The 22,549-nt window shown below is 49.4% G+C and overlaps 1 protein-coding gene across 4 annotated transcripts in view; it reads right to left on the bottom strand.

The window, feature by feature from the left end:
• The window catches only part of INF2 (inverted formin 2), a 220,202-nt gene that overhangs the window by 88,647 nt on the left and 109,006 nt on the right, over positions 1 to 22,549 (bottom strand). For all 4 annotated transcript variants that reach the window (XM_069638142.1, XM_069638144.1, XM_069638145.1 and 1 more), the window contains exons 2-3: positions 15,557 to 15,965; positions 11,406 to 11,521 (exon numbers count right to left, since the gene is read on the bottom strand). In XM_069638142.1, the coding sequence (XP_069494243.1) occupies positions 11,406 to 11,521; positions 15,557 to 15,950 (510 nt within the window). In that variant the 5' untranslated portion in view covers positions 15,951 to 15,965. The remainder of the gene's footprint in view (positions 1 to 11,405; positions 11,522 to 15,556; positions 15,966 to 22,549) is intronic.

Genomic DNA, 22,549 nt, shown 5'->3' with positions numbered 1-22,549 from the left:
TTTCTATTTGTGAACCAGGGGTCAGACTGTTCTGAGACAGATCCGCGAAGGAGGACCGCTAGTAGAGTATAATTCATGCTTTAACTGCCTATTGCTACAGCTTTGGTAAGGCAGGCCGGCACCTGAGCCGCTGATTAAATGCCGTTCTGCTTGCCTCCAAGGACTTTGTGAGGGAGGAAAAGAATGTATTTCTGTACTGTTTGGCATTCCTGTCTGGGTTGATCTTTCAACATGCAGGCTGTGGCCTAGCACCGTGTATGAGCTTGAATCATAGAATACATTTGCAAAGCATTGTGACAAAAAAGAAAAAAGCAAATGGCGGATATTTTCACAAAATGGACGCCCTCTGGTTACATTGACGGTTCTGTGTTTGCGATATTCGTCACATGATGCCATTGGTTTCCGGCCAACATAATATACATGCTATACATACTATAGGGTCGTTTCTGGACCAACACCACCCCGGCCCTTGTGGGATCCCCCACCAATTTTGTTCCATTTCCACCACCGACTGTAACGTACTGGTGTGACCTCTTACTTTTCATATATTGAAGCATGTCTGTACGGCAGGCCAGCAGTACCGGTGCTCAGTGAACGTAACACTGGCAACGGGACAGCAGACCCGGGCGTGCAGGAGGTGTGATCACTGCCAGCCAGAGTGTGATGCTTGGCTCGCGGGAGGTGCACAGCCGATTTCCCAGGCCGCGGCACTGATCGCAGCATCATAGAGCCATATTCCATGATACGGGTGCGCGCATGCCCCAAATGCTGCAAGCCTACTACCCGGGCAGTGGGCGTGATTTGCAAGACAAGACTGCGACCCTGTGATAAACAATGCGCATGTGCGCCGTGACTGCACACAGGAGTGCCAAAACGCAGACAGCCTGCGACCCTGGGGAGAGGGACATGCAGCCCAAGCAGCAGGACCATGCATCTCCTGCCACGTGGTACCATCCACAAGGTGAGATGACGCACATAAGTCACAGCGGATTTAGGGTCATCCTCTCCAAGACACAGCAACGAGGACCGTGGGCAGGCAAACCAGTTGGAAGTGTGCCTAATACTGGATGCAAGGGGACCCAGGAGCTAGAAAGTAGGTTACTGGAAGATGTCGGAGAAGACATCCAAACCACAATGTCAGCACGCTCCTCTGGGATGTTCCAGATGGGACAAGGGGAAACTATACCTTGGTCGTTACCCACGTTTTTCGATCTCGCTGACACGAGTAAGCTAAGCCCAAGTTGGATCAGTTGGGCAAAGGACTTCAGCGTATATATTGGTGCTATGGGGCACATTGATGACAAGCAGAAGAAGATGTAACACTGGGCTTGTCAGAGATGATCACTAGCTCAAGGTAAGGGAGACAAACGGAGGGATAAACCATGCTTCAGATACCGATATGAATTCCCTCACGAGGGCACATGACCAGCAATAGGCCAAAAATGCACAGCTTGTGGGGGGTGACAACCATTTTCGAGCAACCTGTAGAATTGCACCTGAGAAGACGACGCAAGGTACACTGCCGAAAAGTGGAAGACGGCTCATTAAATTTCGATCAGATGACCGTAAACCCAACTGCGAGTACAGAAGATACAGACAATCGGAAGGAGAACGAGACTGGTACCAGTCAAGGACATCTCACAAAACCCCAGAAACAAGAAGCTCAAACCGGTCATATAGAAGCGTGCCACCTTTTCAGACCATATCTGGCTTTTAATCCAAGAGTTTGCATTCTCGGGCTTGTAGTTTTGCATTTCCACCAAGTATGTACCTACCAGGCCCAGCATGCAAAGTGCTATTGCCTAAAAGCCAATGTCTGAAGTTGTCCCACGATATGGTGCCACATGGAAGCTTTTCTAAGCGGGCACTGATTTTTATTTTAAAGCACACTTTCCTTGCAAACCAACTGTTAAGGGACGTCAGATCCCCATCATGGAGTGAATCATCCTCCTCCCCAGATGATCAACAGAAAAGAGGATGTGTGGGCAATGGGCAATAACGTTGCCAAAGAACACAGTCCCACGGCCTTAATGCAGGTGAATAACACCCAGACCGATTTCCTGATCTGCACCGCTGCGATGGTGAACGTTACGAGTGAAGAGGCTTACAACAACCGCCCATACCCGCCAAAACTAAAGCCATCATCTGCAGACATCTATCCATATGGCCCAAACACTCCTATACCCAGAAAAGGTATATTTGCGGTGGTATGCTTGGACAAGTCGCACTCCGTGCGCAAACAGCTACACATGTACACCACCGACACCAACAGTGGGTGTATATTAAGCTTTAAGGTGGCTATATACATGGGATTGATACATGTTCTATATCACATTATGGCGCACAAGTACATTGCCCCAGAAGGTGACGTAGCAATAGCATTTCCCACATTCTTCAAAGTCTAGGGAAACTACGCAACTGCAACTGTGTCTGTACATCGATCCCTCGGTCAGACCCGTGGCCCAGCAATACAGGGGCCTCCAAATTAACATCCAGAGACAAGTCGAGGAGATCCATCTGCTTGGCCACAACATCAAGCCATGTCCAGACCCCACTCATTGGTTCTTCCCGGTGGTACCCGTACCAAACACAGCAGAAGGCTCCATCGGGATATGCATAGACATGCAACAGCCAAAAGAAGCCATTCAAAAGGGAACGATAACAGTCTCCCAGAATTACACACATGATCCATCTTCTCAACGGAGTGACAGTGTTCTCAGCGCTAGACATCAATGTGGGGTATCATCAGCTAGACTCGCCCCCTTCAAGACGCAGACGGGGCTGTAAAGATACAAACGGCTCAATTTTGGAATTTCCTCTGCAGCGGAAATCGCCCAAGAAGAGCTACATCAGGTCCTCAAACACATAAAAAATGGCCTCAACTACAGCAATGGCATTTTCATTTTTGTTAATTCCATGAGTGAGCACGACAACACACTACGTCGTGTCTGCATGGCACTAGAAGCAGCCAGACTAATCCTGAATACACACATTTCGTGAACACTGCCATTTTCTTTGCCCACATCTTTTCGGAACAAGGAATGCGCCCAGACCCTGTGAAAGTGGCTGTCCTGAATGAAGCTCCCGACCACATAATACTTCTGATCAGAGATCTTTCCTGGATGTGGCCAGCTACTGGTCACGCTACCTGGAAAATGCTACAGCGAGTGCCCCACTACACAAACTCACGAAGGACAAGCAGGACTTCAAGTGGACTCAAGAGTGCCAAACCAGTTTTGAGACCATAAAGGCCAGCATCTCCTCGGCTGAAGACATGGCTTACTTCAGCTCATCAAAAGAGATGGAAGTGACCGTGGACGCCAGTCCAGTGAGACTAGGTGCCATTTTGACAATATGCCAAGCATAAGCCACACATCAAGGCAATCGTGTCCTATGCTAGTCGCAGCCTATCAACCACCCAACAATCATACTAAGAAAAAGAGCCTGGCGGTGGTTTGGGCATGCAAGTACTTTCACCGGTGTCTGTATGGAAAGCCTTCACGATTGTCACGTATCACCAGGCACTCCTCAAGATATATGGCAACCCAAAGTCTAGAATGCCGCAGAGACTAGCAAATTGGGGGCTCAAGCTTCAAGACTATAAATTCACAACCCATTGCAGGCCTGGGAAAGACAAGAACCCAGCAGCTTACCTGTCCAGTCACCCCACGGGACCTGCACAACCGGAACACTCCACTGTTAATGCATATTTTTCAACGATGTGATCCACCAAATGAAACTATTCCCCATTTCCTGGACGACGCTCCACCGGGAGTCGGAAAAGGATCCAGCTTTGACAGTCATTGCAGGATGCATTCTTACTGGAAAGGTGAGGCATGCTACAGACATGGCGAAACACCACGACCCAGTCACCAGGAAGACGTTGGGTGCATGGCCCTTGTGGGTGCCGAGCTCTCAGTCACAGAGGACCACATTATCATGAAAGGATGCAAGATCATGTTGCCCAGGTCAATGCGCCAGCAAGTAAGTAGTTGAACTAGCACATGAAGGCCATCAGTGAGTGGTGTCCACCAAAAAAATTGGTAAAACAAAAGATCTGGTTCCCAGGACTCCACAGGCAGGTAGTGGAGACACTCAAAGCTTGCACCATCTGCTGTGTTGCGGCCCTAGTTGCCCTGGCCCAATCCTCTACGCAATTCTGCCGCTCGGCATATGGGAAGAACTGGGAGTACTCTTCTTTGGCCCAATCAGAGATGGCTCTTACGTCCTCGTGGTCTAGGATGAATACTCACGGTTCCTAGAAGTACAACGCCTACCATCCACAGCTGCTACTCCGTCATACCGGCGCTGGACCGCACTCTCACAACATATGGCATCACGGAAATCATTAAGTCAGACAATGCCCCCTACCCGCTTCACTAGCCAAGGCTTTGCACATTTTGCACAATATATGGGGTTCAAGAACTGGAAAGTTACACCGCTGTGGCCCCAGGCCAATGGCATTGTTGACGGTTCATAGGGGATATCAAGAGGTTGCTTCCGGAAGCTCAGGCAAAGCATTTGAACAGGTGTTATTCCAGCTCCTAAGGGATTATCGCCATACGCCCCACAGCACCACCGATGTGTGTCCAGCAGAGCTCATGTTTGGCAGGAGAATAAGGACCAGAATCCCACAGAGACAAGGTCCAGGAAGACAGACTGTGACCGGAGGATCGTAAGAAGGACTGATGCAAAACTGAAGATGAAGGAAATGGCGGGTGCTAGGAGAAGCGCCCGAGAATCGCCTTCCACGGTTGGGGACTGGGTGGTGGTTAAACAGGGGAAGGAAGACTACACATCGCTCTGGAAGTTCTAACAGGCACAGTGGTCACTGCTGGAGATGGAGAAGGGGGGACAATCACGCAAAATGAATCTCATTTCAAAGAACGCCGAGAAGGGAACAGAAAAAGACTTACAGCGAGGCCTCAGGGGAAGAGCGGAGACGCACACCAAGGAGACAGCGAGGCCTCGGAGGAAGAGCGGAGACGCACACCAAGGAGACAGCGAGGCCTCGTAGGAAGAGCGGAGACGCACACCAAGGAGACAGCGAGGCCTCGTAGGAAGAGCGGAGACGCACACCAAGGAGACAGCGAGGCCTCAGAGGAAGAGCGGAGACGCAAACCAAGGAGACAGCGAGGCCTCGTAGGAAGAGCGGAGACGCAAACCAAGGAGACAGCGAGGCCTCGGAGGAAGAGCGGAGACGCAAACCAAGGAGACAGCGAGGCCTCGGAGGAAGAGCGGAGACGCACACCAAGGAGACAGCGAGGCCTCGGAGGAAGAGCGGAGACGCACACCAAGGAGACAGCGAGGCCTCGGAGGAAGAGCGGAGACGCACACCAAGGAGACAGCGAGGCCTCGTAGGAAGAGCGGAGACGCACACCAAGAAGACAGCGAGGCCTCGTAGGAAGAGCGGAGACGCAAACCAAGGAGACAGCGAGGCCTCGTAGGAAGAGCGGAGACGCAAACCAAGGAGACAGCGAGGCCTCGGAGGAAGAGCGGAGACGCAAACCAAGGAGACAGCGAGGCCTCGGAGGAAGAGCGGAGACGCACACCAAGGAGACAGCGAGGCCTCGGAGGAAGAGCGGAGACGCACACCAAGGAGACAGCGAGGCCTCAGGGGAAGAGCGGAGACGCACACCAAGGAGACAGCGAGGCCTCGGAGGAAGAGCGGAGACGCACACCAAGGAGACAGCGAGGCCTCGGAGGAAGAGCGGGGACGCACACCAAGGAGACAGCGAGGCCTCGGAGGAAGAGCGGAGACGCACACCAAGGAGACAGCGAGGCCTCAGAGGAAGAGCGGAGACGCACACCAAGGAGACAGCGAGGCCTCAGGGGAAGAGCGGAGACGCACACCAAGGAGACAGCGAGGCCTCAGGGGAAGAGCGGAGACGCACACCAAGGAGACAGCGAGGCCTCAGGGGAAGAGCGGAGACGCACACCAAGGAGACAGCGAGGCCTCAGGGGAAGAGCGGAGACGCACACCAAGGAGACAGCGAGGCCTCAGGGGAAGAGCAGAGACGCACACCAACGAGACAGCAAGGCCTCAGGGGAAGAGCAGAGACGCACACCAAGGAGACAGCGAGGCCTTGGTGGAAGAGGGGGGGGGGGAGGCCCGATGAGCCCCAGGACACTACGCCGAGAAGAAGCCCAGAACGTCAGAGAAAGGGACGACCCTCCAGGGCAAAAATAAAACCAACAAGACTAATTGAAGAAATGGGTTGAGGTACAATCTAGTATTTAATAATGGGGGAGATGTCATGGTGACAGCCCACACAGCTGTGTGGGCAGGGTCGAGTTTGGGCGGGGAACAGGGGAAGTGACGAAGAGAGGATGGCAAGTCCGCAGAGTGGGATAAAGGTTTGATGCACTATAACGTACTGGGTTGACCTTTTTAGATATTGAAGAGGGTCTGTAGGGCAGGCCAGCAGTATGGATGTCCAACGAATATCACAACTACAATGCCCAGAATGCATTTGTGTTGTAAATGAAATCCAAGGAATAAAAAGGAGCTGCCCCCATGGAAAACCCAATTGATACAGCCGTATAGGGTGAAAAACACCATCGACATCACGTACAGGTGTAGCAGGCTTGCGTACCAGACACGACCTAAAGCGAAACCGTTTATAAAGCGGGGCCTTTAGACCTTAATAGTGGCCACAGTCGTAAACATTTCACGTACATTACATTTCTTTGCCAGGGTAACAGTTGCCAAAATGTCCCATTCCAGTCTGTAGGTGCTTATCCAGTCCTGTCCTTTTCTCTTTTCATTCTGGGACTTGTAGTTTCCCTTGTCCACATGATAAAAAATTCGGACTACAAGTCCCAGATAACAAAGATTGGGATGGTTATGTTGGTAACTATGGGTACAGGGGAGAGCAGCCCCCTTTCCAAACGTCATCCACCAGAACCAACACATTTGCAAAATCGACTGCATTGCTAACATTTAAGTCGCCTAGTAAGTTTTTTCGGGTACGTTGACTCAAGCCGCGCGCGCCCCCCCACACCCCCGGGGTGCCGTGGTTCGTTTGCTGCCCACAGAGGCAACGTGTGGGTTCACACTGGTGTGGATTAGGCCTGCTCGTCTCGCTGCGAAGGCGCAACACCCCGCTTTGTGTGTAGCGATAACAAAACAGCTCCCAGCCCCGCGTCTCCAGGGACCCCTGCTGCCCTCGGGCTGCGCCTCGTTTACCCAAACGCATCGTTATAGCGCCAAGCGTGCGCCCTATACACGAAGTCAAGCAGCACTGCATGGTTGCGTGCCTGCAGCTGGAGTGCGCAGCCCCCCTGGCTCTGCTGCTGGCCCCGGGGGTGCTTGCCTGAGAGACGGCGCAATACTCACGGTGCATCCCGTCAGCCTTCAGGTGAGCCGGCAGGCCCCCTGGCCGTGCAGCCCACGCCGCTCGCCCATAAACACTGCCAAGCCCTGCTAAGCCAAGTGTACATTTGCCAGAAACCCTTGGGGCAGGCTGGAAAGGGCGGACCGGACCGCCGCGCAGTCTGTATTCTAATACGGGTCAACCTGATCCATGTCACGTGTCAGCTTTTCACCCACCCTGGGCTTTTATAAAATCACATAACTTTGCATTCTGGTACTTGTAGTTGGACGTGGCCTCTTATATACCAAATGATATGATAGATTTATACAGTACCGAACTCAAACTAACGTGCCAATCCACAATATGACACGTGTAACACTGTAATAGAATTTAATTAAAGGACAGGGATAGCGCGGATGGGCCTGTAGTTTCAAAATCCAGTCCTGGTTTTTCATTCAACATCTCAGTGCATTCCGGTAATTGTAGTTGCCAAATTCTCATTAACGTGGACAATCTACAATAAACCTAGAGTGGGATTTGAGTCCAGGACCAGGTTATAGTCACATTGTTGGATGCGGACCTCTCTGACCTCACTTGGGCCCATAGGTCACTTATTTCTTTATTATTTATGTTTCGATAGTTCTGTATTCAGTGCAAAGCTGCAAAGGGACTGACTATCCTGGGTGACACCTCTCGACAGCACAGCCCCGTCTTTTTAGAAAGAAAAAAACAGATTGCTGAGGTTTGTAGGTCCAAGGCTTATGCTGTAAAACGCCGAACTACAAGTCCCATAATGCAAGGTTCTGCCGGTTAAAAGCCACTGCGACACTTTCCCCGTGGCCATGCGCCAGAAGACCCCCAGTCTTGTTTTAGCATCTAATTCTGAGACTTGTCGTTTAAAAAAAAAGAATAATGAAATGGGAATGAAAAACTACAAAGGGAAACCTCAGAGCTCTGCGTAGGATATTATACATATAGTGCGTTCTTCTATTTTTTGAGCCACATGATTGACCAGTGTGGAAACTACACCCACTGAAGTGACTGACAGGTCTGTGATAACACACACACGAAACACAAGCGTGCAATGTATGCTGCTCTGATACTAGAAGATGTGGTAGATGGCCAGCAGGGGGCGACCATAGACAACTTTTCTCAATAGTACATAGGGAGAAAGCGCAGCAGGACGGATCGCCCCGATTTCTCACTGTACCAGTGTCAGTGTGACCTGGCCGCGCAGAAATGGGGTGTCAGAGGAACAAAATCAAGTCCTGTCGCAGTGCCTCTGCAGGGGGCGCACGCACTCCATGTGAAGGCACTTGCACCCACTCGACGCCCTGCATATACTCTGAATATGTAGGCGCTACACACAGGCATCGACTCGGCATCTAATAACTTTGCATTTTAATGACAGAGGCCGCACTAAAACGTGATTTATCTGAGCACACTGAGCAGGACATGGGAAGAGAATACAGATTGAAAAATGGCATCCTAAAGGCTTTTTAAACAATGCAAACATGAGCTAAGAGTGGTTTGGATACATCTCGTTCTTATCCGTGCCGAAACATGCTTGCGCCGAAACTTCCCTGCGCCGGACTGGCCGCTCCAAACTGTCCGCACCAAATTGGCCCGCGCTGAAATGGGGTGTACTGGTCGTAGAGTACATTACGCCTAAAACGGCACGTGGCCTAAACATAGCAATTGAAGATTCCATCATCGACTTTAATCACATCCAGACCTGCCAAGAGGCCCTGCTTCTCCCATGCCATGCGCAGATCTTCTCAACCCTAACCAGCATAGTCAACAGTGAGGGATCATGGGAGTGGTAGTCCAAATCAAGTGGAGAGCCAAAAATTGCAGGCCTGTAAATTACTCTGCATTTAGTGCATTGGCAGAACCCCTCTTTCTCGTCCCAGTACTTTCTCATGAAGGCCTCCCACCTTCCTGAAAGTTCTTCCAATCCATTGATTAAAGCGTATTTCTAAACCCCACTCCTTCTAGCCCCCATGAGGGGCTGGCATCTACAAGCAAACATCCAGCTCAGTGGCTTACCACTTGACCAACCCCATTAGTGGTGATGACCACATATGCCCGCTCCCCAGAACGGAGGCCTTCGTCAGGCAGAAGACTTCACAGGGTTGGTCGCCACGAGAGGAGCAGGCAATGTCCGCAGACTGCATAGAACTGGAGGCGGCCTTCGGAGCTCTGCCGCCTTTGTTGTGGCGGTCTTACCCCAATTTCTGCAAGAGTGTTTTTGTTTGGGCTTCCCACAGCCCTCTCTGCGTGGACAGTGGGCTGCTGTTAGGGTCTTCTGTGACCTATGGGGTGTGTGGAGTCGGCAGCAGGGCTCCAGTTGAGGGAGCAAGCGGGTGGATGGCGTCCGCCCACTTTTTTCAGAGGGTGGAAACTCTCCTCTGTGTGTTTTCAATGAATTAAGGGCCCAAAAGGTGGTCTTTCAATCTCAGTACAAGTTAGATTTGATATCACTTAGTGAGGAACCAAGTACCGAGACTGCGTTGGCAGGTATTTTGAAGGCCAAGACTGGCACTGGTAGCCTACTATATATTGGAAATGCGAATGATCTTCGTATACTGGTATCAGAGAAGGAAAACATTAAAACACCAGAGGATACGCGGAGTTAACTTCTCAGTGATTCAATTGTGTTTATATGTGGTGATTTTAATGCCAAAATACCGCCTTCCAGCAAGGCGATTAAATATGATCCTCGTTCCTGCCCCTCCGGGCATATGTATAGAAACGCTGGGGGTGCAGCGTGGGCTCTGCTGCTGTATCAATGTGGATTTATAAGGGGAAATGGCCCTTGCCCAGGAGGTAGAGGATATGGGTGCACTAGAGTCAGTGGGAGAAGTGCGTCTAGATTGGATCATATATTTGCCAATCAAAGTGTCCATCCCTGGAGAATTGATATGACCATCCTGATCCGGGAGGAGATTGGTCGCTTCCCGCAACGTGGAGACTTGGGAAGGACAGTTCTGGAGGTGTTTATCCAAATGGCGCAAACACTAGAGGAAGATTCAACCCGCCCAACTTGCAAAGTGCAAGAATTGCCTGGCATTAAATTGTGGGAGTTCATAGAACAGGAGGGGAACAAGGGTACTGGATCCGACAGGGGTGCAATCAGTAAGTTTGAAGAGTTGATTGGCTAGATTAATGCTCAGGTGCACCGTGGTACTGGGAAGTAAATAGAACCTCAGGGAAGGAGGGGTAGATATGACCGGATAGGAGGAGAATGTGTCAATTTCTGTGGAAAGGAAGAACAAGAAATGCGATTATCGAAAATGGTTAAAACATCTTAATTTAAAAGAGAAGAAAGTTTGTTTAGAATGGACTCATTGTGCCTTTGTGAATGACCAGAGATCCCCCTGGGCTATGAGGCAGACTACACAGAAAAGTGTGGATCTGACGGCATGCCAACTGGGCAGCCGTGTGGCTTTCCTAGTCAACGCAGCCGCGAGTAGGAATCGCTTGTGTCCTGTGCTTAAGCATTGCATTCTGGACTATGTAGTCCTGAACATATTTTTAAGGGGAACCGTGCAAGTGCCTGAATTACATGAGAAATGCGGTACATTTGCAGTTATACGTGCATGGCAAGTCCAGTCGTTGCAGAACCCCAACTACATGTCCCAACCAATTTGTGCATGGTGCAAACAGTAGAACAGGGTGAAACAGAAAATTAGACACTCCGTGAAGTTAGTATTGCCATTCAGTTAAACAACAATAGGTGCAAGAAACAAGCTAGCGGCACACTGAAGGACAACCATGTGAGGTGGGGGGCTTTCCCCCTGATCACAGCTTCAGTTGCAAAAAGCCCCAGAAGCGCATTGGCGACTATAGCACGCCGCTGCTGTGCTAGACTTTCAGGACACAGCCGCCATATGGGAAACATGTCTCAATTGTCGCTGTCCCACTTGCTTCAGTTTCTATTGTTCTAATTCATCGCTCAGTTTTCAGCAAGCAGGAACACCTACCAGATATCGGCATTCACTGGATTATGAGCCTGGGAATAAAGTTGGCAACCAATCAGTGTGATCCTGGTAAGAAGAAGATTTCTCTTCTGGTTGCTGCACCCACCTTGTAGTGGTCCAGGGCATCCAGGGCTAGCGAGTGCCCTTCCGGGGAGTACATGCACAGGGCAGCCAACAGTTCAAACACCTGCTTCTTCACCATGACATTGGAGGTGTCCAGGGCTGCAGAAAGAAACACATGGTCAGAAGACTAGCCATTGGGTGCCATGAAAGAAGACCCAGGCTCGTTGCATCTGCAACGTCTCCTCGAAAGGCCCTGGAGCTTCCACGCGTCGAGAGATTCTGTGACTTGAATACTTAGCAGGGTCATCCATTCTAAATCCTTCTGCATGGTCCACTAGGCCCCCCAAACACCCTCCTCCCTCCCCACACACACAAGGAATAGGAATGGGACCAGTTAGGCGAGGAGAACAAGCAAAACACACATCAACCCAGGAGAAGCCATGATGGCGCAGGCAGGCTGATGGCAGGGACACCCAATTCCAAGATGGTGGGGATCGCACATAGAGTGCTTGCCAATCACACATGCCCACTGTTAAAAGGGCCCAGGTGTCTCCGGTAAGGGCTCAGTTCCCTATAAAGCCAGGATATTAAAGGAGGCGGGGCAGACCAGGGCAAGGGTGTTTGGAGAGTAGTCGGCAGTGATGAGATGTCGGACGTTTCATTGAGACTGGATGCAGATGGAGAAGGACAATGTTAGGAGGAAAGAGGAAAGACAGGAGAGGACGGAATGGGAGGAAGGAGGCGAAAGGTGGTCCAGGAGGAGGTTTGGAAGAGTATTATTGAGAGAAAGGAGGAGGTCGTCTGAGGCACCGTGAGCCTGGAGATGGAGGAGGACCGAGAAGTCCAAGAGAAGAAAGGAGCACTGGCTGAGCCCATGGGTCCAATGGCTGACAGTGGGGCTGAAAGACCAGTGGTGCCAGAGCTTGTGAATGCCAGGGGGCAAGTGTTAGAAAACTAGAGAGCCATGTTGACCTTAACAGGGCCAAAAGCCTGAGCCACCTAGATAAAGAGAGGCTGAGTGAAGCTAACTGGGAGCCATAACTAGGATTGTGCTAAACCAGCCAAGGAAAGTTGCTGTGAGGAACCTGGGCAAAAAAGGCAGAGGAGGCTCTTAATCCAGGGAGAAGTAATGACCACAATCGCCATGCGTTGAGGTGCGTGACCAGAGTGAGTGACACATGAAAATGTACCCAGGGCAGACAGGGTAGAAATGATCTGCCATCTGCAGACCAGGCGACCAATGGGTAGGAGGGCCAACGTCCACTGGCATCATCCAAGGAAGTCTCCCCATCGTTCAGGACCCACATGAACCGTGTGCGACCCTATACATGCCTCCTGTGGTGCCTCGCCCTGTATCACAAGCTGTTGTATAGTAGGGGACTTGGATTGTAGGCCAGGGCCTTCCTTAGAAAAGTGCTTGAGCTTCTGCTCCACATGTTGCTTTTTCCCCTGACAATCTGCATTGTTTGAAGAGTTTTCTCCCTTCCGCTCTACTCTCTTGCCGATCTCAATACAAAACTTAGCAACTCACATTCTCATTAAATGTACCTTCCCAACTCCGCCCATCCCCATTCATGCAGGGTAGCTCCATGCAGTACACTACTTCCTCTGCCAGGCCTAGCAAATTCTAAAAAAATAAATCGCACTAGGCCTGCAGGAAAGTTCCTTAGCTTACATGCTTGACCTAAAGGAAATGCACTCGCCCCATGGTGACGGGTGGCAAAATATTGACCAGTGCTTTCTGTAAAATGGTGCATGCAACCATAAGCCCACTTCCTATATGGTGCAATGCTGCCACCCAAAGGCAAGCCATGCACAGTGAAACCTATTTGTCATTTACTGCAAACACACTTTGGCAAATAAAAGTTTTGAACATCCATACACTCGCCCGGAAGGTCGAGTACCATGCAAATGGTACCCGTCCTTCATAGAATCTGGCCAATGCAAGTGGGCTAGTAGATTGATTTTGTAAGCCCTGTCTACCAGTTCCTATTCTCCATTTATAAATGTGTCCCTGCCCACCTGGCTAATTCTCTACTTCACACCCTGCCCTGCCCAGTCTGTCAGTTCCACCTCCCCACTGTGCCGTTACTTTACCCTTGTTGATCTGTTCTCTTGACACAGTCTACACCAGGGAACCAAGAACACCACTTTGCTCTCAAGATTGAAAATGGACTCTCAAGAATCATCTCTTCTTACCTGCAAAGGAGCATGTGTGAGGCAAAGCGTTCTCATCCCATGCCCCTCCCCCAACCTTAGTCATCCCCTGTACAACGCTGTAAATAAGGTGCATCTGTCACCCACCTTGTTACCCAACCAGGTTCTTACTTGTACAATGCAGTAAATAAATGCTTGTAAGTCGATTTACAGCTGTACTTGTAGACCAGATGGCACCTTTGAGGCTCCAATATCTCTGCTCATCCAGAGGAAGGGATGCAGAATTGAGATTGCTCTGCCGCCTGTGTGTGCCCTGATGTACAGTGTTTCCTTAGGAAGCACTATCTGCAGCTCAAATACATATGAATACATACAGATATCCAATTAAAACATATGAACTAAAAACAAGGCAAGTGAGAGTTGTGGACACTGGTAGAGAAAATTCCTCAAAAATAGCATACAATTGCTGTTCTAAAGCTGGCAAACATTGACATAGTAAGGCCAGTCAAAATAGTAAAAAGGAATTCCTTACTGATTTTGTACATTGCGCTCTTGTTTTTTTTAAGGGAACGCTTGTGCACTCTCCCTCAGAGCAGAAGACGCCAACGGCGGGAATAGGCGAGGCTGATCCCGGTAATCCTGTCTTCCATATGTGTACCATTCTAGATTCTTTCCTTTTGCATCTCTCTCCCTTCTTCCTTCACACCATTCTCTATCTACCGGTACCTCTCCTCTTTTTCCACTCCTTTTCCGTCTCTTTCCACTACTCTCCTCTTATTTCTGTTCTCCAGTCCTGTGACCTACCAATATATACTCGCCTTTCTTTCACACTCTGCTTCCCTCCTCTCTCACTCTACAAGTATCTGTAATGCATGTGCGAAAATGAGCTAAACAACATGGCGTTAGTGGGAGGCCATTTTGTACATTAATTTCCAAAACTGCAATGGAAGTCTACATTTCTGTGGGCTCAGTCAGCAGCTATGGGTTCTGCCACGGTTGCGATGTGCATATTTGGAAGCAGATGAGCTCACTGTGGAGGATAGCTGGCATATTGTTCGATCAAGGACGCGCCAAGAAGGGAGTCAGAGTTGTGCAGGTGCAGTGATAAAAGGTGCTGAGAACAAACATGAGGGAGAGAAGCTGGGTTTTTCCACTTCGAACCAGATTTCTTTCCACTCTTTGCTCCCCATGCGTGCGGTTTGTCCTTTGGCCGGGGGCAGTTGGTAACCGTGAAGGGGCGGGGGATCTGTTCCCCATAAAGGGGAGAGGGATTCCTAATGAAAGATTCAGAGGAATGGAACCCTGGGTGATGAAGTCTCGCTGAGAGGGAGGACGCTCCGCTCCAGACCCCGTTAGTACGAGTGATCTCTCTGCCCACCTGCCTTGGGACTGGGTAGTGTAGTATTGGCTGAGATGACGTCTTCTTCTTCAACTGCACTAACAGTGATGTAACCTGTCTATTTTTCACTTATGCATGCGTTCATGCATAACCAAATCTATTCATTTTCAGAATTGTTTGTATGTCTATATTTTGTTTGAATAACGGCCTGTAAAGAGTCAACTATATTCTAACTATTGGTCTGAAGGTGCGAGTGTGTTATTGCCTCCCTGAGTCCAAGAATGTTTGGTATGCGTAGTTAGGTGGGTGGTTCTGAATCCCTTAACGTGACAGAAAAAGCAACACAGTATCTTCCCTTGTTCTTCTACCCTCCATCGTGCTCTCTTTAAATGCAGTTAACATTTGCTTTATGAGGCCCAATGAGTTCCCAGCAGGCCTGGAAGATGCATGGCACTCACTCCATTATCCTGACTCAGAGGCCCAAACTAGAAATCTTTCACACTTTCGTTGTGCTATAGCCACTGATCAGCACTCAGGGCCTACCACGTTTTTTAACCTCACCCCTCGCCCCAATACCTTTCTCTAACGCCCCCCCTGGAGGGCACCCCTCATAGTTTAAAGAACACAGATATAAATGATATGAATTTCTTGTTCTTGTCGGGTGAAAATGATCTATAAAATAATTCAATGCATCTTACCTTGGGAGAGTTTCCGAACATAGCCTTCGTTGGTCACGATGTATTGGATGCCCTTGCGCGAGTTCATCACAGCCCGTACACAGTTGATGCATGTGAGTTGGAGGAGAGCATCTGAAATCCTCGCCACTCCTCTCCCGGACAAGGTGTCCACCGCTTCCAAGAGCAAATCGAGGCCGCTCAGTTCCAAGAACTGCACCATCCATGGGTCGTCGGATCCTTCAAGTCGCTTCTTGAGGGCAGAGTAGTTGACGACGGAGGGGATTTGCAAGAGGCGGATGCAGAGCTCCGGGTCGGCGTTCTCAAGGTTGCCCTCGATCTGCTCGGGCTCCGGAGACGCGAGTTTCTCTTTCAAGGCCGCCCATTTGTTCTGGGCACCACCCTTCGTGAAAGCCATCTTTCAAAATGTTACCTGGAAAAGAAAAATTCAATATATAGATAAGCAAGCCAACAATATTAGATAAGGAATGCTAAGTTTTCTCTTCCCCTTTTAAATTAAAACAATTATTTCTGCATTGTTCATTAATATCATGGCTATTAATAACCTTCATGTCCACATAGATTGTGCATCTTATATTTTGTAACACATATTTAGAATGTTCTTTCTTTTTCTAATGATAACTGTAGAAATGCTGACTAGTTTCATGATTAAAACAGTTATCTATTTATTTATTTGATTTGTACAGACCGCACCGCGCAGGAGATACAAGTCAGGAGCGCGTTTAGGTGAACTAAGTTGGCTTCTGATTTCTGATTCTCAATGCAGTAAGCATCTTCCAGGGGAAATGTCTCAGGCAAATCTACTTTTAAGGGCCTATTCATGTCTTTAAGCTAGTATCCCAGGGGGTAGCGGAGGTGCGGGAGGGGGGCTATGGGTTGGCTTTGTCAGTGGGAAGAGTGTTTTTGACCACAAACCAGAATATTCTTGGGTTTTCGTTAATCTCCGATGGCTATAGGGAGGTTGTTCCAGAGTGCAATACCCCAGACCGATAGCAGCTTACTTCCAATCTCTAGTTTTCATTACTTGACAGGATTCTTTGTAGGTAGATTTTAGAACGTATATAATGAAGCTTGGAGGTAGTGTTCTGCACCTATGCTTTGAATTAGTAGAGAGTCAATCTTTAAAAATAGTTTCTTTTTAGGTTTTTTCCAAAATTATTCAAATTGTCATACATTTCAAGAAGTGTAAGCTTTCTCCTTTTGGAGGCACGTGCGATTGTTTCGCCCTTACCCAGGCTTTCTCAAGGTACATACAAGGCGGATTAATTTCCACTTTTATACGCTCAGTACGTTCTTGCACACTCGGATCACACATGCATATTGATCATACATAGTATTCAGTATTATTTCTTCTAATCCAGTACAATAGTTGTCCCTGTTGTCATATCACTTGTTCCCTCACAGCAACATGGTAGACATGACTTCATACATGGGTTGTTTACTTTTTTCCCCAATTTAATTTGACTGTGATTTTCAACAACAGCGCTAATTAGAGCCAGCAGCTTATACACATTACAGTAACCATTCAGACACCAAATTTTTCCTGGCTTTTCCGCCCTATAGTACTCCAAGAAGGGAAGCCGTTCCATGTCTACCTGTGCACGCGTTCCACGACAGCTGCCGTAAGGCTCTCCATTTCGTAGATTTCGTAGCATTTGTCGAACCATTCCGACTTTGTGGGGAGGGTGTCCCTTCTCCATTGCCTCGTTAAGCACACCCTTGCTGCTGACGCCACGTTCCGAGGCATATTTAGGAGGAGCGTGTAGTCCTCCTCCCCCTCCTCTACCCCAAACAACAGAGTTCTGGTAATACCATCTATTGCGCGCACCCAATAGCCTTGTGCCTTTGGGCAGACCCACCATTGACGCCAATAATCGTTTACTGCAGCACAGCCCCTCCAGCAGGTTGGGCTAACCCCTATGTACGTTCTGTATAGCCTCTGCTGTGTCAGGTGCCAGCGAAACAACAATCTGCTGTTTCGCATTTCACACTGCATCGCGATCGTGGAGGACCACACTGCCCAATAGAAGTGGCCCATGCTTCTGCCTTTTCCTGCAGCCCCAAATCCACTTCTCACTGCGCGTGAGTGCATGGCACGGGCAAGTGCTCCCTGTATAGTAGCGCTGCATACAACTAGGAGAAGAGCCTGCACGTGCCCGGTGTGTATCAAGAACCTGCTCGAGAGGTGCTAGTGGCCCCTGTAGTTTTTCCCTCCAGTGCGGGTCTGAAAGCATGCCTCGATGTTGCACTTACTGCAGTGCTGGGATTTCCCTCAAGTTTAGGGCTTGTTCCAATTCTCCCTTTGTTAGCATGTTTCCTTTGCACTACATTTCCCTGGCCCTGATCAGGCCGGCCTCATATAGTGCTTGGAAGTGGTTAGGGTCAGCTAAAACGTCCCTTATTGGTGGGACCCATATACAGCTAAGCGGGGAGGGCCATGATGGCACTCCTATCGTGTCCCCCCTCTTCCGCCACAAAGACCAAAACACAGCTAACTCAGGGTGCGTTTGGATTCTACGGGGATGTTTGTGTTGTGGAACCCACAGCCATTCCCTCATTGTTATCAGGGCAATGAGCCCGTTCTCCAACGCCACCCATTGTTTTTCACTATTTTCTCACACATGGTCTAGCACTATTAGTAGCTGGGTTGCTCTGTAGTATTGGTAAAGGTCGAGGTAACCTAGCCCGCCCTTGTCTTGCGGGAGAATGAGTGTTTTGTGTGCAATTCAAGGCCTCTGATCTGCCCACAGAAATGAGAGGAGTTCTTTCCGCATCTCTAAGTGAAAAGGTGCCCGGTATCTTGACCGGCCAAGATGGAAACAGAAACGCCAATGTCGGTAAGACATTCATCTTTACGGTCATGAACCTGGCCGGCCACGACAGGGCGAGCTTCGTCCATCTCTTTATAATTTGGACAAAGGTTGCCCAAAGTGGCGGGTCATTTGCTTTGTAGAGCTTTCCAAACTGTTTTGCGAGCGCCACCCCTAAGTATTTAATGCCCTCCTCTTGTATTTACATGCCCTGGTGTGCTATGATGAGTGAAGCTCTGGTTCTATAAATTGTTAACGCCATGGCTGTGGTTTTGTGCAAGTTGATGCAAAATCCTGAGTCTATGCCGTACTCTGCTATGGCTTCCAGAAGGGCTGGGCCGGAAGATTCTGGATGGGTGACGTAAGCCAAGATGTCATCCGCGAACAATGCAAACTTGTACTCCTTCCCATTTTCCACTAGCTGTTAAAATGGATTTCTAAACTCTGACCTGGTGGGCAGAGGTTTAGGGGGCCACCCTAGTTTAGTGGGACTGGGGAACCTTCTGGACAAACCAGACCAATCTACAGTAGGTTGACAGATGGCCAATACTAAGTCTTAGGGGGGTGAGAGTGATCGGAGGCTCACAATGAGCACACAGTAAAGCTTCCAATGAGTGCCAGAGGAGTGCAGCTGAAGGCTATCCTCCACTGGAAAAAGTTAGGTTAAGTAACCAAAGAAAAGCCAAAGCTTTGGGGGTGTCCATAAATGGAGGGAAAAATTGCACCTAAGGGAAATCTTTCCTAACACTAGCCCATGTATGTTGGCACTCTGGCGCATTGCTTGCGCTAATGATTCTACGACTAGCATATAAAGTAAGAGTGATAACGGGCATCCTTGCCGCGTCCCCTTCTTAATCGAAAGCTGTCTGAGGCTATCCCATTGGCTACCACTTGGGCCATCGTGTTTTTATACAGCGCCAGGGCCGCTGTTGACTATTGCTCCCCAGACTTAATTTGCTAAGGACTGCACCTAGAAATCACCACTCCAATCTGTCAAAAGCCTTTTTGGTGTCAATTGATATCTGAGTCGGGTGTATGTTGTCTGCATTCAGGCAAGCAATTGGGTCCAGGGTCTTGCAGATATTGTCCAAGCCCCGTCGCCTCATTACATACCCCACTTGGTGATTGTGGACCAACCTGAGAAGAATATTACTCAGCTGGGCTGCCCGGACACTCGCATATATTTTCGCATCAACGTTTATGAGCAATATTGGGCGGTATGAGCTGTAGTCCATCTTGTCCCTTCCCTATTTAGACAAAGCTATAATCCTGACCTCAGTGAATGATGGCGGTGCCTGGCCTGTCTGCATTATGTTATTAAAAAGCTTTGCGAGAAATGGGGCAAGAGTAAGCCCCTATGCCTTGAAGAAGACTCGGGTATAGCCATCCTGCCCTGGTGCTGAGCCCGCTTTGAGCTTTGAAATTGCTTTATGGACCTCACTGCCATCAACAGGGACATTAAGGGGTTCGCTCTGTTCTGTCGTGAGTGTCTTTGGCACATGTCCAGTGAGGTATTGCTCAATGCCGCCAGGTTCCTCAGGGCTCTGTTGTGTACAACGCTGCATAGAACTGGGCAAAGCACTCGCTTATTTCCAACGTGCTAATTAGGGATTCCCCTGATGTGCTCATTACTTTGTCCACCGCCCTGTCCGCCCTTCGTGCCCTCAGTCTGGATGCTAGCAGTGTGTGTGCCGTGTCCCCTTTCTCAAAGTACCATTGTTTCAGGTAGCAAAGCTGGGTCAGGGCTGTCCCTTTCCAAAATTCGTTCAACTCTGTTCGGAGTTCCTTAATCTCTACCACCTTGTTTGCATGTGGGTCTATCCTTTTGTGGAGGACTGTCTCCTTGGCCCTGATGTCTTTCTTCAGGGCTGCTTCCCTAAGTGTACAAGCTCTTTTTTTCCCTGCACCTTTTGCTATCAACACCCCTCGAATAGTCGCCTTTGCCGCCTCCCACACTATGCTGAGCGAAGTATCACCCGTGTCGCTGGTCTTAAAGTATTCCACACGTTCATTGTGAAGCTGTTCCCTAAAGAGGGGGTCTTTGTAAAGAGTGTCATTGCATACCCATCTGTGTCCCATCAGGGTGTTTGGCCCTAGTTCCAGCGGAAGTATAGTCATGTCGTGGTCTGACCACCAACAATGGTGATTTCTGAGTTTACTATTCTGTACTCTTGCGCTGCCTCTATCAGCATGTAGTCGATATGGGAGTAGGTTTGGTGGGGCGGTGAGTAGAAGGTATTGGCTTTTGTGGTAGGGTGTGTCATTCGCAATTTGTCTATCATTTATGCCTCTTGTGAAAGTTCTGGGAGGTTGCCTCTACTAGGGGTGTGTGGTGGTGACGCGCCACTTCTTTGTGAGCTCCAATCTAATGTGGGGTCAATTATCATGTCAAAGTCCCCCCCCCCCGAAGATTAGAACTCCTTCCCCCTTATTCCCCCCAAACCTCAATCACTGATTTGCAAAGGCAGATTGCTGCTGGTTGGGTGAATATGCAGAGCAGAGGGTCACTGCTGTTTGCCCAATGGCGCCCCCTCACCGCCAAATACCTTCCTTCCATACGCCTGTATCTGTTAGCCCTGTCAAGCCCAACGTGGCCCTGTATAGTATATCCACCCCAGTTTTCTTTGCAGTGCTTGAGGCCCAGGTGGCGCCTACAATTCCTCCCCTTGTCTGTATAAGTACACTTCCTGTATGAGCATGGTGTGTTTCCGCAGAGAGTTGAGCCCTTTCACATTCAGTGTCCAACACCTCACTGTGCCACTAACCAGCATCCCACTGTGTGCAGTGTTCCCATGCCACCTTTGGGTTTGGGGCTCGACTGCTTGATGTGCTATTGGGTTTTGACCCGTTTTGTGCAACCGGGTGTGTGGTGACCTTACACTTTTCTGCCATTGGTACTTCCGTACTCAGTAACATTCGAATGCTGCCCCCCAGACCCCCAGCAAACACCAAGGAAACACATTTCCCAAGTGATAGAGACGCCCTTTAAAAACTAGGGCCACTCTCAGGAGACCCCTTGTCTAGCTGTGCCTTCAAACTCTTCCACTAAACTACAACGTGTGTGGCAAGTTACTACCCCAACATAATTCAGTCCAGACATGCCTCCAAGCTTTGCTGGCCTCGTAGCCTTTGACTTGAGCCCCGTGTTTTGTTCATTCTGCTGTTAACCTTCCTTAACTGGTGGTTGCCCGTCCTCTGTAGTGTGATGCCACTTTACAGCCAACTAATTCTCACAGAGTATTAAACCTGTGATAATTCAGTGATCCTCCGGCTCGGCCACGCCTCGGTTGGGGCCCATGGCCTGCTTATTTTGGCTCCTGTGTGTTTCTAATCTTGCAGAGCGCCGATCACCTGTCTTCCGCTTTCACCCGTTGGAGGACGTTCGAAGCCGCATCTTCTATTGTCACCCTGTAGTCTTCCCCCTCGATTTTCGAAGTTGCGCGAGAATGGGAACCGCCACCGGTATCTGATGCCCTGATCTTACAACCATGTCGTCAACTGTTTGCAGTGCCGCCGTTTTAGGAGAGTTGCTGCAGACAGTTCTTGGAATATATGGATGCTCAACCCCTCAAAGTCAATCTTGTCCCATCCCCTTGCCTTTAGCACAATTTCCACCTTCTGCTTGTAGTGCTGGCATTTGGCTATGACCGACCATGGGTCATTTGGAGGACCTCCTCCTCTGTGTATCCTGTTGAATTCTTTTGCAAGTGTTGGCAGATCTTCAAAAAGAGAATTTATCAGAGCTCTGACCTGCTGTTATAGCGTTTGAAGTGTCTCCCTCGGCGCCTCCTTCAAGCCTGTGGCCCGTATGTTGGTGCACCCCTCTCTATTTTCGAGGTCATCCACCTTCGCTGCCAAGTCAGCTTCCCTTTGTTTGAGGTTGAGAAAGCAGCTTTCCACTTTTATTTCAGCTCCCGCTGTGGATTGCTGATTGTTTTCGAATGCCTCCAGTCTGTCTTCCATTTTGTCCATTCGTGTCTGGAGTACTGTTATGGTTGCTGAGATGCTGGTCTTCATCGACCTGATTTCTTCTAGCATGAGACAAAGTCTGTCTTCCATTTTTTCCATTTGTGTCTGGAGTACTGTTATGGTTGCTGGTCTTCATCGACCTGATTTCTTCTAGCATGAGACAAAGTCTGTCTTCCATTTTTTCCATTTGTGTCTGGAGTACTGTTATGGTTGCTGA

The sequence above is a fragment of the Ambystoma mexicanum genome, chromosome 14 (genome assembly GCF_040938575.1).
Source record: "Ambystoma mexicanum isolate Mex_15411 chromosome 14, UKY_AmexF1_1, whole genome shotgun sequence".
Classification (NCBI taxonomy): Eukaryota; Metazoa; Chordata; class Amphibia; order Caudata; family Ambystomatidae; genus Ambystoma; species Ambystoma mexicanum.
The sequence above is the reverse complement of the archived record's forward strand: the minus strand, read 5'-3'. Positions and strand labels throughout refer to the sequence as shown.